A 20,059-nucleotide genomic window follows, 5' to 3' on the forward strand; every position below is an offset into this window, starting at 1 on the left:
GTGGTTACCTGGGGTCAGCAACAGGATTTTGGTAAGGGATTGAATAGAGATGGACAGTTCTCGGGCGCGATTTAGCTGGGATCGGTGCATGGCGTGGGTCAGTACAATAGCGAAATTTCTCGCTAGTGGGAAAATCGTGGGTTTTATGCTTGAGGGCATGGCGGAAAATGGCAGTTTGGGTGTGAGGCTTTTGGGTGTTAGGCCTAATATCAAACATGAGTGCAGGAAGCGTGCATGGGACGTAGCTTTGATGTAGGAAACAATACATACATACATACATATATATATATATATATATATATATATATATATATATATATATATATATATATATATATATATATATATATATATATATATATAAATCAAATAAGGTAAAAGGAAACACTCACCGGACAGTAGAAAAATTCCGGTTCCGGTTCCGTCTTCTGTTTCTTCTCACACCGATGATGCTATAAATTAGCGAAAATTTTGAATTTTTCTACTGTCCGGTGAGTGTTTCCTTTTACCTTATTTGATTTTTACTTAGCCCTTTTGGCCCTCCTTGCTTTTATCCACACCGATGATGCTATAAATTAGCGAAAATTTTGAATTTTCCTACTGTCCGGTGAGTGTTTCCTTTTACCTTATTTGATTTTTTATATATATATATATATATATTAGCAGGTAACAATATGTTATAAACACATTCTTACTTTCCAAAGAAGCGCATGTGGGATGGCAAAATGGATCCGGACCCGAAAATTCCGAATCCGGATTCAAAAGTACTGAATCCGGATCCGAAAGTACCGAATCCGGATCTGAAAATTCTGGATCCGGATCCGAAAGTACCGAATCCGGATCCGAAAATTCTGGATCTGATTCCGAAAGTTCTGGATCCGGATCTGAAAATTCCGGATCCGAAAAATTTTAGGATCTGGATCCTTAGGATCCGGAACCAACCGGATCGGCATTTCAGATCCGCCAGGATCCGGATCTGGCCATCCCTAGTTCCTGGGAGGGGGTAGGAGGTGCACAAGTTGCAATTGTCATACCTCCCTTGAGGGACAGGAAGGGAAAACAGCACTTCTTGCATTCCCAGTGAAGATGAAATGGGCCGATCCTTCTGCCTCAGGTTCAGACAACAAGCCCACTGTTGCCAAACCGATGCTCTCTAAATGATGCCTTCCGTAGAGTTTGGACACAATGTGTGTGACTGAGGTGCATTTGTTCGCCCTTCCCCTCCACAAAAATGTGAGTGCAAAATTGACAACGGGACTCGATCACCATTCGCTTCTTTGCCTTTCCCAGTTGACGGGAACGAGAAAAAGATGGGGAGACTTGTTTGCAAAAACTTTTCCTTCCTTGTTTGCAACTTTGAAAATAGAAAAAATTAAGTATTTACCATACTGGATAACAACGGCACTTTTTCTTCAATGGAAATTCATTTAGATTCCTAAGGAAATATGATTGGATCTAGTTCGATTATTTTTAATTTGAAGTCTTTTCACAGACACTATATCATTTGGTTATCAGAATGAAGTTGAAAACACACAAGCAAAAGTGATCATTTTTTTCTATGGGCAGATAGGGCGATATTTTACTCGATGACGGAAAAATATTCGTGTCAAATCAATTGTGTGGGGGGGGCGAAGTTGGGATAAATGATTCTTCTACTTGAGGCAGAGAATGCATATTGTGTAACTCCTATGTTGTAAAGTGATGGGGCCAGGAAAAATTAGTGAATAAACAAGGGGTCCGGCAATATTTTCTGAGAGCAGCCAAATTTAGTGTGCATCTAAATGCCATTGAAATGTGTATTTGGGCCAAAATAGCAAGGTGGCTGCCCAAGCATGGTGCTGATCACATCACCTTCAAATTAGCAAAAATCGAAGAATATGTGTGGTAAAGGAGGCCAGAGCACGGTGCTGATTAAACCATCTTCCACATCCCCCTATATATATATTCATCACGGCATGGTGCAAAGTGCATGGGAAACTACCTTCACCTTTTTATAATTTGCAGGGGGGGACATTTGCTATCTCATGTCCCCTATGGTATCCTCACTAGTCTTGTAATTACTGAAAAGTGCCAAGTATTTCTGCCCCGATTTTCTTGCTCGTGTGGAAGTGAGAGCCCCTTGCACAAAACATCTTAACCAATTAACCTAATGGCGATACGCGATCTCCCGTCTCCTTTCCTCCGACATCTAAAATTACGCTGTTGCTTTTGAACCTAAATATGCACATTCCACAAACATAGCATACAGCCTGTAAAAAGAAAAAAAAGCCCATTTTCCCCCACAGGAGATCATTAATCTGCTACTGTGCACAGCTATGCAATAATTGAAAGATTCAACCCTTTTCTCTTTCTTTAATGCCCGGGGTTGGATATTTTGCTCATATGTTGGAAGAATTGACATGACAGCATGGGAGAGCATCTAATCAGTGATCCTTATCCACCCTCCCTCCTCCTTTCTTTCTGCAACTTGGCGCGGAATGAGCTCACTTCTGATACGACTTGTTCAACTGCATTGGCGCCGTTCCACCACCTGTCTGTTTCCCACTTCCACTTCCTCCCGTTACAAACCAGTCGAGGGATGTCTGCGAGCAGCAGGCAGCTGGCAACACGCGCCAATGTTTTTTGTCTCGAGGCTCCAGAGCTATGACTCATCCACTCTGAAGGAAAGAAAAATTACATTGTTTTGAATCTTGTCTCCAAAGGTTGTTTTGCTTTGACGATAGGAAACACTAGCACTAGGTACAAAGCGAGGAGTAAAAAAAAAGAAAAAACTATTTTTTATTGTTCTTGTTCTTCCATCTGATAAACACCTTCAACAAACAGCAGTGCAGGAAGGAAATGCACATGATGCTAAGAATAATATAATCATCGCTTATTATCAGAACGATTCACGTGCTGAAAATAAATCACGCAATATTAAACGTTGACGGAAGACAAAAAAAAAAAAAGGAAACACGTTATTTATGGGGAAACTATTGGTGGAAGGGGTGTTTGCCCTCAGCAAGACTTCTAAATCAAATAATAAATCGTCCATTAACATTGATGTAAATAACAATCAGTGGCATGCCCATAGGGGGTTGGGGATCATAAGCAAGTATTTCTAAAAAAAAAAAAAACGTCCAAGGCAGGAAAAGATGGCAAAGTGAGGACTGACTACTATAAAAAGTATAAGTAACCCCATCCCTCTTTCGAAAATCCTGCGCTTGTCACTGATAATTTATTGCTACATCTAAACATGCGTAAGTTTGACAAAGCTTGTTTTGTTCACTTCATGCTGTTGGGCTGATCGGGACTGGATACAAATGCAGCTCAAAGTGGAATCTCAACCATTCTGCATGTCTTTGGTTTGATTTGGTGTTTTAAGTCCACTTTATGCACAGTAAGGCTAATCGGGACTGGACCTACAGTTTAAAGTGGGATCCGAACCACTTGTACCTCCACCGGGTATCGAACCCGGGACCCCTTGATTACAAGGCAATGACGCCATGGGGAAGGCCCTCATTCTGCATGTCTTCAGGACACTTTGATTACAGTATATAAAGATGTTTGGTACCCAGCTATAAATTATCACCCCCCTCCAATTACCTGGGACTTCTAAAAATAGCAACTAATTACCAGTTTACATAGTAAAAGGAAATCTCACACAATCAGATGCATTACAAGCAGTCATCCACCGTCCCTACATTCGAAAGTGGGTCCCGTTAATCCGTCATTGACTTTCACAGCATGTCTTGATTTTTTTCTAGGGGTGTGCGGGACAGATTTTTTTTTTGGTCGGGATGGGAAATTTTTTTCAATTCAGACATTCGGGCTGGGAAAAATTCCCAATTTCCCGACCCCGAAAATCTGGTCTACATGTCATTTTCACCTTACGTGATTGTTTTTGCATTTCTGGAATAAAAACTAACAAATTATGATAATTTCCAGACACTTACAATCCAGAAAACGTCGAGAATTAACAACTTTTTAAAATGACCATTCGGTATTTCCCAACTGCTCGGGATCCCGAAAAGTCTGGAAGTAATTTCCCGAAGTTGGGATTGGGATGGGAGTTTTTTTTATCCTGATCCAAGTCTCGACTTTTTGGGATCCCGCACATCCCTATTTTTTCTTTAGAAATTCATTATCATACTTCTTTCCCATTGTTAAATAATTTTCGACACAATATACCACCTACAAAGTAGATTGTGTAGTCCTTTCTTACTGACACTTGAGTTTCACCCCTCCCTTATGCTTTCCCGCATTTTACGTTCTTTTATTTACAGGCACCTGAAAAACATAAAATTGGGGTTTCACTGTATATAGGAATTAGCAGCCACAGTGGCTGAGTGTATTGAACTGTCAACTCACAATCTGGGTTCGAACCTCAGCCTGAGCATGAGTATTGCTTGGTGAATACCCCATCAGTTTCGTCTGACCATCATTCATCCTCACTCAATAACTGTTATACAAAGTGGAAGAAAAATACATACAAACTATTAAATGTCTTGCTCTGTCACATCACTTATAAATAATGATTATGTGTCTATCTTACCCTTCCGTCATCTTCCTTTATCTCCATGTTAACTTCAAAAATGAAGACCTGAACATTTGGCTTCTCCAGTCCTTGCTGGTTGAAATCCATCTGGGAACTGGTCATTGACTTTGGAACACGTTGAAATGCTTTCGCAAAACATGCAGACACAGGACCAACCTTCAAATGTAGAGATTTTATCACATACATTATTCATGAAAATTAAACCACTTATTTAACACCCTAAATAACCAATTAAAGATTAAAATTTTGCTAGCAACATGTTATGCTCAGGTTCCAAAATGGCATGATTCACACTGTATGTTATCAATATGGTGCAAGTTATGGTTAAAAGTCATCATGTCCCATACCTGGAGTTTCTCATTTTTAGCATTTCGTTAAAGAGAATTAAAATCATGAAAGACCAAACTAGATTTCATCACACACAACTCATTTTATAAGCATTTCTATAACACTGTTGTGCATAACAAACTAATACATAATACAATAAATCTTGTCTGGGCATCAGAGAAAGTTCTGTGAAACAGGAACGAAACATTGTGGTATCATTTGATGATATGTATGAAAGTAGTATACTATTCATATTCACTGTATCCTATTTTCTGAGTATTATAATGAACTGAATGTCCTTCAAATAATGCCAGAGAACCGGACTACATGACAATAATATAGCAGTTCCTACTCACAGCTTCAGGAATGTCACAGCGAAAGACATGGCACTGGAATATTGCAGACTCCTGGCAATCTCCGTGTGACCAAGTGAAGGCAAAACAGGAGGCCTCCTTCGACCCAGCCGTTCCTCTCGCATAGAACAGGATCCTGTGGATCTCGTACTGGGCCATCTCAGTTTGTGTAGCAGCATCATACAAGCTGAATATTTAAGGAGAGAAATAAAGTTCCATCAGAGTTGCAATGTAGTTGAACATAAAGACACACATGTCTCAGTCAACATCAGAAAGTTACATACAGTATGTGTGCATGTTCATGTAAATTGTAGGTTTATCCAAAGAAAACCATACGAAAAAACTAACTGATAAGAAGAGAGTACTCTTCCTGTCTTGCAGAGACATACCCCTCATGAAATTTCTGTGTGTTACTGGAAGTGGAGGATAAGGAATTGCTAAAGGCATTGGGGACGAGTTACAGCATAGACATGTCAGTGATTGTACCTTGTAAAAAGTGAATTATTGCAGCACTTACATAAAACAAGGGGGAAAAAAACAGGGAATGTCTAGAAAATGGTCAGAGAATTTATATTTCTCACTGCAGTAATGTTGAAAAATTAAGCACAGTGTAAACTAATGGTGTTATCTTCCTTAACATAACAGAAAAACATTCGCGACTTAAACAACGCCACAGTAAGATTCATAGAACTTGTTCTCATTAAGATTAAGTAATTGAATGTTGCAACATCGAAAAATTCCATGTACATTGTCTTCTCAATGAATCTCTAAACATTTTACTCCCCCCCTATGCAAATACAACGAAACTCATCAAATTTCTGGTCAAACAAAGAGACCAATAAATCCTTCATATTATCCACAAAATGAAAATTCACATTGCCACATCCACTATTCACGATTAAAATTAACTGATATTTCATCTGGTGGGATTTTCAGGAACCACTCTATATAGGATATACGTTGTGTTGAAGTTGTTTAAAGCATGGGAATATGCTTTCAGTTATGTTTCCCTCTAAATCGTTTTATGGGTCAGAACCAATGAAAAGCTTTCATGTTTTTCCACCCCATGGAATCAACAAAATGAAATTTCTAAATAAATCGGGAAAAACATAATTGATTGACAGAAGCCTGGCATGGGGGATAACACTGAAATTCGGCAAGGAAATTACGAAAATGCACGAGTCCTCTATAACCATGAAAGTAAAGTTTAAAATTGTACTTTAAAAATAAACCTTCTCTTTTTTCGAAAAGTCATAAAGAAACCTTGCCCAATGCATCCATGTATTATGTTGATTGATTGAATTAAAAGTTTTGGGTGCATCGGCACATCAGGCCATTTTGCACCCTTCAATGAATCCGGGAAGATCCCCTTATCTAAAACCCTTACCTTACATTTAAAAGATAAAAAAGGGGTGTAAAAAGCCCATCAAAAATGGTTTAAAAAATGCAGGTTGTAAACGGACCTGCATTGGACAAACACAACACATTAAAAAGGTAAGGAAAGCTTAAAACTATCTCAGAAACAGTGGAAGAGACCTGCTCTTCTCAAAAACCTAAAAATGTAGCTTAAAACACTGACATCATCACCCAACATGGATGACAAGTCCTTGGGAAGGTTAAAACTGTGTCTGAGGTTGTTAAAATCGGCACATTCAAGAAGAATGTGTCAAACACTTAAAACAAGGTCACAACTACAGCAAAGATGAATCGACATATAAACTGGCAACAGGACTGGAACGGAAAGCACCGGGACATACCCAAATACCAGCATGATGGATTGTGTCTAGGATGCGAAGCCGAGAAGGACGGGCAGACGAATACACAATGCATCCATAATCATGCTTCAACCTGACTAAACAACGGTACAGTCGAAGCAGTACCATTTTATCAGCACCCCAAGATGTATGTGCTAAAATGCGTAAGAGAACTCTGAGACAAGAGAACTTTAGCTGGCAAAGGTGAGATTGCCAGGTTAATTTCTTATCGAAAATGAGGCCGAGAAATCGGACCTCATTGACGAAGCCTAGGGGCAATTTCCCCATGTACAGGTCAGGATCAACACGACACGTACGTTGATGACAGAAATGAAGGCACACGGATTTCTCGGATGAAAAGATGAAACCAGCTTGGGAAGACCACTCAACCAAACGGTTTATAGTCAGTTGGAGCTGACGGGGAGCTGACGCGAGGAGCTGAACTGCTCTAGATTGGTGGCAGTGTGGTTTCTCTTAAATCGATCTAGAGCGCGATTGCGGTCCTTGATGGCTGCACTGATCTCTGCAGACCACCAGGGGACAGGGCGACGCTTCACTGGTCCACAGGGATGCGGGATCCAAGTGTATGCAGCATCAAGGGTGCACGAACCAAAATGATGTATGGTGCCGAGCGGTGACAATGACGACGCAAGATCAATATCAAGTTCCACTGCTCGCTGGAAAACTACCCAGTCCGCGCGACTGAGATTCCAATGAGGAAGTTGTTCTTGGCTTACCTGAAGATGGTCGAAAACAAGGTGTAATGGGAAATGATCGCTCCCACATAGATCGCCATGAACGCTCCAAGAAAGGGTCGGAGCTAGACTGGCACTGCAAACGGACAGGTCCAATGCAGAATAAGTCCCAGAAGATGGGCTGAAATATGTGGGAATTCCATCGTTCAGGAACGTTAGTTGGGATATTTCACGGAACTCATCCAGAGTCTGACCCCGGGGCTCTGTACAAACAGATCCTCATAGACCGTTGTATGAATTAAAATGGCCCAAAAGAACAAAAGGAGTAGGAAGATGATCGTGTAAGAAGAGAGAAGCGTTCCTCCCTCGTTATATACATGCAACAGATCGTAATAGGTTGCGGCAAATAGACTCGCACGGCGACAGCTTGGAGGGGGTTGGTGAGAAAGATGGGTGTCTAGTAGATGGTATCCCGAACACCGATTGCTACACCACCGTGAGCACGACAACCCTGAGGAAGCTTTTCGGTGCAATAAAGTGTGTACCCATTAAGGACAACTGATTCGTTTGGGTGAAAATGAGTCTCTTGGAGACATATAATGGGAGGATCAAATTCGGATATTAAAATTTACAGTTTCTCGAGATGCGTGTGGAAACTGTTAAGGTTCCATCGGAGACAAGAGGCCATGATGTAAGGTTTAGCGTGGCCTTCTAAGGCATACTGTATTCGACATCCCCGTCACCTTTGAAAATTCCTCATCTGCGGCAACATCCTCTATCATGTCCTCGGGTAAGGACAAAGAGGGCGAATGAGATGGGGAAGGGGGGTTGGTGGCAGGTGCTTTCAGCGGCCGCCGGGCAGCTTTCAGCTGCACTTTAAGTCTCAGGGTGGTTGATGCCACCCTGACTGGAGAGCAAGTGGACTTCAGAAAATATTCTTTGGTATGTACCTGCTTGAATTTCTTCTCTGTGAAGCGACTAGTGTTTGCTGGTTTCCTCGAATCAGGGCGAGCTACTCTGGCAAGCGTTGTTGTCTGAGTGGACATGTTGCTGGTTTGAACGCCAATACTGCAACGGGTAAGAGTAGCTGCAGCAGCTGTAGCGAATGGCACAGGTAAAGTAGTGCGTACACTTTCACGGGCCTCCCGCATGGTGCAGTGATATCGTGATTGCCATGTAATCAAGGGGTCCTGGGTTCGATACTCGGTGGAGGCACACGTGGTTCGGATCCCACTTTAAACTGTAGGTCCAGTCTCGATTAGCCTTACTGTGCATAAAGTGGACTTAAAACAGCAACTCAAACCAAACACTTTCACGGAGACATCATTTTGCTTAACCAGCAGAGATTTTCTGTGACTACCAACTCACTGATCATCTTGTCTTGTTGGAAAGAGGGACAGTCACGATGCCAGACTAGGTGCTTGTCTTGGCAATTAACAAGTGGCGTCTCCTGGCCTCAAATTTGGCCGGGGCTTATTTTTTAAAGAATTTAAAATATAATGACAATTCACATGAATTACAAAAAATAGGTATTTTTTTCTTACAAAACTGGACTTATTTTTTTGAAAGAATTTAAAATGTAATGACAAATTACATGAATTACAAAAAAACGGGTATTTATCTTCTTCTAAACTACAAAACTGGACTTATTTTTTTAAAGAATTTAAAATATAATGACAATTCACATGATTACAAAAGAAACAGGTATTGTTGTGAAACATACCTTTCTACGAACGTTGACTCCTGTTCTTCTGCTCAGCAAATTTTGTTATTACTTTTTCGATGAAGCCCTCTATGTTTGAAACGTATTCTATCTCTATTGTAAGCAAGTGCCAAGGCATTTGGTCTGTCTTGTCCCATTGCATTTCTTAAGCAGGTTTTAATATGCTTCAATGTACTGAAACATCCTTCAGATTCAGCTGTTGCCACTGGAGTAATTAAAACTATGTTTGTCATTTTTACTGTTTCTGAAAAGGTACCCTCTAAATAATTTTAAATAAAAAATGAATGCAATCTACTGATAGAGTTTATGTTTTTCAACTCTTTACTACAATAAAGAACACGAAGTTCCATCTTTAGTTTTCCCTCTAATATGAAGGGATAATAAATCTGGGAAGATGCCTCTGTTTAAAGATTGTTCTCTTTCATTATGTCCTCGTAGAGCAAGTTCATGTCGACCACAGAATTTTAAGCAATCGATAATTCTATTTAATATATGCATATATTTCCGGACAAATTCATTGTGTCTTGTAATTGACAGCCTATGTCCTTCATCAATTTGTGTTCGAACATCACTCAAACATAGCGAATGAAAGCCACCAAAACACTACAGAACAACACGCGAGATCGAACGCGACGCAACGGAACTAGCCCCGATTCAGCACTCAAATCCATTGCACTCTCCCCTTCTCTCTCTGCTAGCATGTGACCTTCACTGTAGCATAGGTGGGTGTAGGCCATGCCTTCCTTTGCGACTTGCCCCGGAAAACGATAATTGACATCAATGCCAATAGGAGCGCTGTCGTATCCATTGCAACAGACGATGAATTTATGTGCATAAAAATCGCCTTTTAAAAGACTGTGTGATAGTTATGTGTTATGGTGATTGATAATTACATGAATACGTCCGTTTTTCTTTAGGGGCTAAGCCCCGGAAGCCCCAAGGGATGAGACGCCACTGCTACCTACTACTAACTGAATATGTAAACAAGGGTCTATCCTACATACAGCAGCCATATTGGAAGCGACACTAGCACTCAGGTGGTAATTTTAATCGCGAATTGAAAATACGAGTAGTTAACAAAGCCAATGAGGCTGCATGCAAAATTTTATATAGTAATTTAATGAAATTTAATATGGAACAGGTGAATAACATTCTTTTTGGTATTAAGAAAAGTACATACACAACTGATCCTTCTGAAGTACTGGGTACAGAAACTGAAATCTTTATGGCCTGATCAGACGACTGCTCATTCAGAATAGCCATGTTGCGCTGGATCTCGGCCTCGCTCTTTGGGGCATTGATAGCAGCTGCTCCCAAGTAGGTCACCCCATTGAATATGGTGCACTCTTGTACAACTTCTGGAAAGATAACTACATACAGACTGAAAATAATTTAAGTGAAAACATAAGGATTATATGTCTCTCCTCTTTTTCTAAAAGTGGGAGAGATGCAGAGCAAACAAAATTAGTTACAAGAAAAGTGCCACACTGTAAACAGTGCACCACAGAAAATGGGATGGGGGTAGAGAGTTATGCAAGTATTGTACCTTCACATTCATGGCACTCTGACTATAACTAAGTAAATTAACCGAAATTACCTTTACAGTGTCTATTCACAATATAATACGCAAGTATTCTAATCGTTATACTGAAATGAAGTATACATTTTTCTGCAAAACTAGTTTTTGCATAGAAGTGCAAACTTCATTTCATATCATGTCTTTCTTTTCCCAAAACATGGGGTATTCTAAACATATCAAGTTCTAAATCTAGGCTGCCAGACCATAAAAACTTTAAATGATCCATTCACTGAGACAGGTTTTGTAACACACAAAAAGACAATGCCTGGCCAGAGTAAATATCTGTGAACATTATGAAAACATTTGTGAAAAAAAAGAGACTGATAATAATCTGTAATATCTGGGTACCAAAATTCATTGTGCAATATTGTAGTATATGTTTATTATTAAATGTTACTTTTAGGTACCTCAAACAACACTATGATGCTGAAAGGAACACACTATAATTTATTTTACCACTGACAGTGCTTTAAACGTTTATAAAAATCTTGTGCAATGTGAAAGTGCTTTCACTGTTGCACACCTGTAGAAATAACAAATGATGTTTCAAATTCACAGACAACCAAATCAAGATATTCTAACCACTCACAAAGTAGCAAAAGAAAGACACTGTACTATGCACAACTATTCTTGACTAATTTTCTTCTGTTCAAAGAATTTCTTGGAAAATAATTCAAGAAACCATACTTACTTACAACACATCACAATTGAAAATGACTGTTTTATATTTGCAACTAAAGTTTTCAAATTTAATACTTCAGAAAATACAAAAGTAAAAAAGTCCTTTTACTTTTAAGTGATCTGACTTCCACATGGTGGGGATTTTTACAAGGTGGATGAAGCAAAAGTTTTTAAGATACAAATTTAGTGTCAAATCTTTGAGAAAGTAATGCCATGTTTGTAACTCATGCAAAGAATACATTTTAAAGAATACACTGTGTAAGTTACCTTGGTTGCAAACTGTTTGAAACTTTTTAATTTTTCATGTTAAAAAAACATTCTGTACACATGAAGGAGAGGAGGAAAACAAACTTAATTAGCCTAAACTATTCAAAATGACTTACCCACAAAAGCATTCCACCACCCAAGATTTGGATGAAATTTCGTACATTGTATCTTTCGACAATACCGACAAACTTCTGTCAGGTGATTCCTGACAGAATAAAGAACAAAAATGTGCACGTGAACATAGTCCGGAAATGCAGGTCTTCCAAGATAGATGGCACCACCCACTGTTGCACAAGGAGTCCCTCAAAAGAGCACAATTTATCTAAAAGGGGTATTTTGAGCAACTGAAAACGAGAATTTTGGTCAGTTTGCGAAAATAGCCCATCGAATGCATGTTCGGCACCTAGAGATCGTACAATAGACACCTGGCATGATGATCGGTGGTGCCATCTATCATGGAACACATGCATTTCCAGTCATATGTTCACATGGACTCTGTTGTTCTTTGACCTGCCAGGAATTACCTCCTGAAGTTTGTCACTCTTGTACAGTATCACCATGCATAAGACCTAAGAAACCATGTCTTTTCTTATTAATATCGAATACAGTTTTGAATTAAATGTTTTTATAAATTCCTGCTGTTTGATGGAAATTTTTTAATGGAATCACATACTCAACTTTAAAAAATTTCACGAAAATTGATAAACACAAAATTTTGAGATTCACCATGTATTTCACAACTTCATAAAGATTCCAAATATCACATTCACATGCAACATAAAATTACATGTTTCCAGTTTGTGTTACAAGTTGAAAGAGCTAGTGTGTTTTCAAAACTCCAAACATTAGTGCCATAAAATTTACTTTTTGCAACTTGGGCTAAGTTCCATTGGAAAAAAAAATTACTACAAGATATTTGTGGGCATTTGCATCTTCTCTCCTCATTACAATAATATGGTTTTGGAAATTGTTAATAGTGCTTCCATAAAAAAAATATTAATTTTGAAGTAATTAGTGTAAATGGCATAGTCTCAGATGTTATTGAATTAAACATATGTTAAAATTCAGGACAAAGTAAGAAACTCGTGCTTTTTGGTTTTGTCCAAAACAAAATTCCTGGCCACAGGCCGCCGAAGATGGCACCTCAGGCGTCATTTCTCACGTGCGATTTTTGGCAAAATATTAAAATATTATATCTCTGGAACAGTTCATGATATTTTGTTGCAGTTTTTTTTATTTGAAAAGAGAATAATTTTATGATTAAAATGATAACCTCTGTTTGGAAATATGTGTCCAAGTTCTCTTGCTGTAGCCTTCTGATTTTTTTTTTTGAAAAATAAAAAAATTAAAAAATTCAAAAATGCCAATACCAAAAATTTTTTTACTGTTGATCAGTACCATGCAGTACAACATTCCCTGAAAAGGAAAACTTCCACTTTTGAGTTTAACAGGTTTTATAAAAAAAGGTAAAAAAAAAGGTAAAGTGTTCCCCTGTGCATAGCACCACGCCATGAAGGCGTATAGGGGGTGTGGGGGTAACGCCCCACACTTTCTTGATCCGGTCGTGAGTGGGAGTGATGTGATCAGCATCACGCCCCTGACCGCCTTTACCCCCCAGGGTTAAACCCAGGTACCCATGTTATTTGACGCTGGGTGGGCGCCGGGGCCGCTTCCACCGTTAGAAAAGTTCCCGGATTTGAACCGGCCGGGGATCGAACCCGGGACCTTTAGCATGGTAGTCAGACGCGTTACCGACTGAGCCACAGGTTTTATAAACAATTGAAAATTTTGCCATGCATTAAACCATAACTAACAGACACAGCTTTCAAAACATACAAGGTCCATTCAATAAATAATCGGAAAAGTTGTATAAAAAATCTAAAATACGACCATGTTTGGTGTTTCTTTGTTATTTTGTGGTGGCGTCCCAGAACTATTAACAGTTGGGACTGGCACCCCAGCCTCACGAAAGGGGTGCTGGGAATCAGTGAAACAAGATGGCGGCACCCTTGCAGGTTTGCACCAACTTGGAGCAGTGAAGTGTCATTAGATTTCTGAAGGGTTGAAACCTATCGAAATTCACCGTCGGATGGCAGTGCAATATGGTGAGCTGTTTGAGTCGAACACAAGTGTACGAGTGGGCAGTGAAGTTCAAACAGGGTGTAACAAGTGGTCAAGATTAGCCACGTCCAGGATGCTCTGTCTCTGCAGTCACAGAGAACAACATTGCGATAGTTGACGAGTTGATGCTGGTATTGTTCATGACGTACTATTGTTCAAGAAAGTGTGTGCGAAGTGGGTGCCAAAACATTTGACACCAGAAATGAAAGAAAGGCACATGGATGTGTGCTGGGAGCTTTTGCAACAGTACGAGGCTGAAGGGAGATGAAAGTTGGGTACATTTTTACGAACCTGAACGAAAGCGGGCTACAATGGAGAGGCGACACTCTTCATCTCCAAGACCCAAGAAGGTACGAGCCGAAAGAAGTACTGGTAAGGCATGTTGACTTTGTTTTGGGATCATAAGGGAACAATTCTTGAACATTACATGCCGAGAAGTCAAAATGTAAACAGTGTAACATACGCAAACCTTATGGGTGAAAATTTAAAACCAGCAATTTTGAAGAAGCGACATGGTCTGGTGTTAAGTGGTGTCCTGTTACTGCATGACAACGCGAGACCACACACTGCTAGAGTTACATTAGCTATCAATGACCTAAAGTTTGTCTGCTTACCCCCACCACCCCCCATATTCCCCGGATCTGGCACCTTCAGATTATCACATGTTTGGCCCACTTAAAGACGCTCTTAGTGGCTCAAGGTTCGAGGATGATGAAGACGTCTAGGCAGCAGTGCATGATGGTTACGCACACGCCCAAAATAATTATTTTCACGTGGAATTGGGAGGCTTGTCGAGCGCTGGCGCAGGTGCATTGAACTTGAGGGGGACTACCTTGAATAATAATCATGTGTTGTATTCCATTCTAATAATAGATTCTGTACAAAAAAATATTTCCGGTTATTTATTGAATGAACCTTGTATTAAAGCTTCCAAAATATGTACAAGTTCCAAAACATATTACAGGTTCTGTGCATTCTTCTTAGAACTGAAATTAGCAATTCAATGAACTAAAAATCTGTTCAACTGCATCAGTATCTTCCTTTGATATTGAGCGATGTCTTCCTGTTGAACCAATAGGAACTGGGGCACCCACAATCTTTAAAACATCACGAATTGGAAGTGAGCACTGGTGGTGGTGTTGCTGTCTTGCAGCTGGAAATCTATATCCAGCAGCCGGTTCATGTGGTAGCATAAAGTTCACAACAATTTAATTTAACTCACAACTGATATCTATAACCTCGGCAATCCACCAGTCACAGTCATACACACAGGCCACAAACATCTCTCTTTGTAGGTTGTGAATCTGAATATTCTCCTGCCGTTTCTGAGATCATGATTGGACAAATGAAATTGATTCTTTCTTGCTCTTTAAAGTTCGTGCAATATAGGTTCACCCATCACTGAGTCCAGACATGTGTCTTCTGAATTCCTTTCACAGGGATCATTCTTCTATTTTCTGCTAGAGGAATTCTTCAACTTCCTATTTGGGCAACAGGATGAGGGCTGTTGATGTGTATGACTTCACCACTCTTGTAAAATTCTCGGCATTCTGAATTGCAGCTGTACTTGGGCTGGAAAGATTATGTTTTGTAGCATGGTGCTTCAGCAGGCCTCCTACACCATCGCAAGGCCCCTTCCCATGACCAGTAGCACTGTATACCCACTCCATTGGCACACGCGACTTCATCAATTCAAACAGTTGGTAACAATTTTTGAAGTGACATGGGGCACCATCAGAAATAATGATGATCTTTTCTGCCTGTGATTGCAACTGTTGTTGAATTTTGCGTATTTCCAACAATGCATGAGTCATGTCCTCTGGCATCACTCATAACTGCAACACTTGTGGTTTTGCTTTGAAAATATGACTCCTGTAAAAATTGAAACTTGGTCATTACTCCAGTGATACCCTTGTACTTCTTGTGGCAGAATCACAAGACAAATTCTCAGCAAAATCACAGTGAAGCACTAAACATAGTTGTTCAGCCTCTACACGCCCCTTCACTTCTGCAATGTCTTGTTGTTGCAATTTCTTCAGATGTTGGTGTGTTACTGTTTTCTCTGTTCATTTCCCAAGTTCGTCAATGAAGGTATCAATGGCAACAGTTTTCTTAACGAGTTTATTTTCCTCCCATGTTGCATATGTAACATCCGAAGAGTCATCTACTATGTTTTCCAGAAAAAGTGTCTGTAAGGCAAGTCCTCCCTTTTCATGGCAGTCACCACATTCCTGAAACAAACAGGTCTCTCGCTCTACATCGCAGACTACTAAGGACTTCACACGTCCAACCAAGGTGTCACATGTCACGCCTTCAAGTAAGTTCTTCAAAGTTACCACGCAAAGTTCAAAATTGGCACAATACACACACAAACAGACATCTCTAGGTGGGTGTGGAACCACCCACTTAGGTCATAGTGCATAAAATGTTGATCTTCCAATGTGGAATACTGAATGTTCCTTCTTATATATGGCAAAAGTTTCTTTAATACTGCTGGTCATGTATCTTTTCATTTTCACCACTCTTTCTCCTGAAACTGTTATAGTGACAGTGTCTTTTTTGTTGGTGCTCTGGTGAGAACAGTCCCATTTATCTTCCAGATAAAATGACTGTGCGATTTCCACGTGTGTTTCATTCACAGGATGATCATAATAGGGATCCGATTTTCCAAACATTCCTTTTGCAGACCTTACATTTCTTGTTTTGTCCACCATGCATTTTGTTACAGATAGAATGTGGTGCAAAATTTGTACCTTAGAAAGGGACACTGGGATAATTGTTAGAATTTGCACCTTTTCATTGTAGGATTCACACGATTCAACAGCTGAATTGATGTTTGATATAAATTCTCGGCAAGTTGCACAAGCTTCTTTTGGTTAATTTTCTTCTGTAGATGAAATTTCTACTTTGAATAGTTTGGTCAGTTTTGTTTTGGTGTACTCAACCACAGCTTCAACAATTTATCTGCGCTTTCTTGATGCATACAGCTTATGACTTGACTTCACTGACCATGGTTGCTTCAGGACTAACACCAACCTCTATAGCTGACTGATTCAGGGAATCTAATTTTTCTTCTGCAGTTACAAATTCATCATCATCCACACCATGGGAGTCTTCTTCTTGTTCAGTTAGTGTCATTATTGATATTCTGTCCAGCATTTTAATATTTTGCCAAAAATCGCACGTGAGAAAAGATGCCCGAGGTGCCATCTTTGGCAGCCTTTATCTCGGGCCATGAATTTTTTGTACAAAACAAAAAAAATACAAGTTTCTTACTTTGGGAACGACTTAAGATGACTAGACCCCTCTCCGATTTTCTTCATATTTGGCATACTCACTAATCACGAATCTGAAGTTAAAAGTTGTCGGAAACGTTTAGAAATTGCATAATAGGCGAAAATAAGGCGTTAGTTTTCGGAATGGAAACAGTCTATTTTTCGTGAATTTTTTTTTTCACAAGGATATATATATATATTCCCTGATACTACCTTGACACCAAATTTTAACTACGTTTGCCTCACCTAACCTAACCACACGTCAATGGTTCGTGGGGCTAGCGTCAATGGTTCACAATTATTTTGCAAATTCTAGATCCTGATACTACCACGACACCAAATTTTAACTACGTTTGCCGAAACTAACCTAACCACACGTCAATGGTACGTGGGGCTAGCGCCAATAGTTTGTGGGGCTAGCGTCAATGGTTCGCAATTATTTTGCTATTTCTAGACGTTTCCGACAAATTTTAACTTCTGGTTTGTCATTAGCAGGCCTCAATTAGTAAGTATGTCAAATATGAAGAAATTAGGAGAGGGGTCCGGTCATCTTAAGTCATACCCTTACTTTGTCCTGAATTTTAACATATGTTTAATTCAATAACATCTGAGATCATGTAGGTAAGATTTTTTCTTTGCCTGCCTGAATTGATATGGACTATGCCAAATAAAAAAAAATGTTCTGCAATTTAAAAATAATAGTTGCAAAGTTCTACAGGATCAGCAAATAATAGGAGAGTTGGGGTAATGGTTATGGCACCTGGGCTTTCAGAAATGGGGCACCAAAATGAAACTCACAATGGAAGAGGTGCAAGAAATCAAAACCAATGGAGACTGGTGGGAAGAGTGGAAAATGTGGTCAGATTGACCCAGGGGTATTTGTAGAGAGTTCCCAAACATGAAACTTCTTGTATCAAAGGCAAAAGGGTAAAAGTTTACTATCCGTCGGACACCTATACCTTCTGAGTTTCGTCAATTTTTGACATTCGTACTCACCTATCTGCTTCGCGGAACATTCCGTGAATGGTTTTTGGGGCTATCCATCCTGGAATCAGTGCGAAATTTAAAGAAAAAGTATTTTAGTTTGAAATTTTTGACTCAAATTTCCCACCGATTCTGGGCTCCGCCCCTGGAGTAATTGACCTACTGCCCCCAACTGCTAACGTGGTCCCACCTCAACTCCGGCTCCCTGGCTTTCTCTATAGACTCCCTGTTAAAGGCATGTTAGAAATTGGCCGGAGTCACCTGCCCCCAAATGAGCCCCAAACTTTTAAATTTGAAGAAATCCTTTTCCAGGATACGGAAAACTTACCTGAATTTCACACAAAATACCTTCCCGAATGTAAACAATACTACAGGAACTTATTACGGTAAGTAGTTTCTTCTGTAGAAATGAAGAAATCTGTCCGACGAATAGTAAACAAGTACCAGCAAAAGTGCTAACTATTCAGTTATGCAGGAGTACATACATATCTGAATGTATATGGGGGAAGACTTTACACATGATAAGAGATCATTTTTAGCTTACCTGGTTCATTCTCCTCCTCCTCTACCTCCTTATCATCATCTTTTGGTTCACTCTTATTCTTGGTTTCCTTTAATGCTTCCTTCTTATCATATATTCCATAAAACTGACTTTCTCCAACTTTCTTTACAGTTTCAGTCACAGGAAGGTGTTGAATCACTCCTTTTTCCTTGCTTACAGCAGGAGGGGGCTTAGCTACATCTGCAGCACTACGCTCTGCTTGATGATCCATTCTAGAAACGTCTTCACTTAGCACTTCAGTCAATGATTGCTTCAGATCATCAAGATTTCCGTTATTAGCAATGTTCAACCTAGGTTCCCGATCAGCACAGATTCTTTCACTTCCATTCACAAATTCATATTCATCACTTGTTGCTAAAGATTCATTTGATTGGACACGAGAACTATCCTCCATTATCTGAAATAATAATATTTCAAGCTCATCAGAGCAGTTGTGCTTTGGATTTTACAACAAACCTTATTTCATAAGGAAAAAACAGTACAAATAAAAAAAAGCAAAAATTACATGTAAATTAAATATATAGGCTACAGGGTGCTCGGAAATTCCCCTTACAAACTCTTAGGGCTAGTAGAGGGGACTGAGTAGACAATATTTGGTATAGGAACCCATGTCCGGAAACGTTCCGTTTCCGTGCTACAACCATGACAATGTGTTGGATGTGCCTGTGTTGGTATGCAACCGGGTAGGCAGTACATGACGTCAGAAGATCACCTGATGGCACGTGACGTCTACCCTGCCACATTATCCAGCCAGGCTAACGGGTGCCACGTACTTGATCTTCCTACAGGAAGTATTGGCCCTGTTCTTGGATGCTGTGCCATTGAACGTCCATCAGCAACTGTGGTTTCAGCACGAGGGCGCACCGCCTCACTTTACACATGACGTTCGGACACATCTTAACCGAAGATTTGGGCAAAGATGGATAGGCCAAGGTGATCCAACCGCGTGGCCCCCACGATCGCCGGATTTAACGACAATGGACTATTTCTTGGGGGTATGAAGAGTATGGTGTACGAGACTCATGTAGAGACAGAGGAAGATCTGCTGGCACGAGTTCTGGTCGCTGCACAAGAAACTAACGGGACACCGGTGTGATGGAGCGAGTGTACCGGAAAATGATTCGTCGGTATAATGTGTGCAACGACGTTGGTGGTCGTCATATCGAGCCACTGTTGTAGTTAAGCAGTGCCGTATGCGACA

General features: G+C 39.9%; 1 protein-coding gene across 4 annotated transcripts in view; it reads right to left on the minus strand.

The window, feature by feature from the left end:
- GAPcenA (GTPase activating protein and centrosome-associated) overlaps window positions 1–20,059 on the minus strand; it is a 70,657-nt gene that overhangs the window by 48,043 nt on the left and 2,555 nt on the right. For 3 of the 4 annotated variants that reach the window (XM_083135625.1, XM_083135622.1, XM_083135623.1), the window contains 4 exons: window positions 18,841–19,255; window positions 10,570–10,759; window positions 5,221–5,404; window positions 4,535–4,693 (listed from right to left, as the gene is read on the minus strand). In XM_083135625.1, the coding sequence (XP_082991751.1) occupies window positions 4,535–4,693; window positions 5,221–5,404; window positions 10,570–10,759; window positions 18,841–19,252 (945 nt within the window). In that variant the 5' untranslated portion in view covers window positions 19,253–19,255. The remainder of the gene's footprint in view (window positions 1–4,534; window positions 4,694–5,220; window positions 5,405–10,569; window positions 10,760–18,840; window positions 19,256–20,059) is intronic. The other variant, XM_083135624.1, reaches the window with a different exon arrangement.

The sequence above is a fragment of the Lepisma saccharinum genome, chromosome 14, assembly GCF_977018435.1.
Source record: "Lepisma saccharinum chromosome 14, izLepSacc3.1, whole genome shotgun sequence".
In the NCBI taxonomy this organism is placed as follows: Eukaryota; Metazoa; Arthropoda; class Insecta; order Zygentoma; family Lepismatidae; genus Lepisma; species Lepisma saccharinum.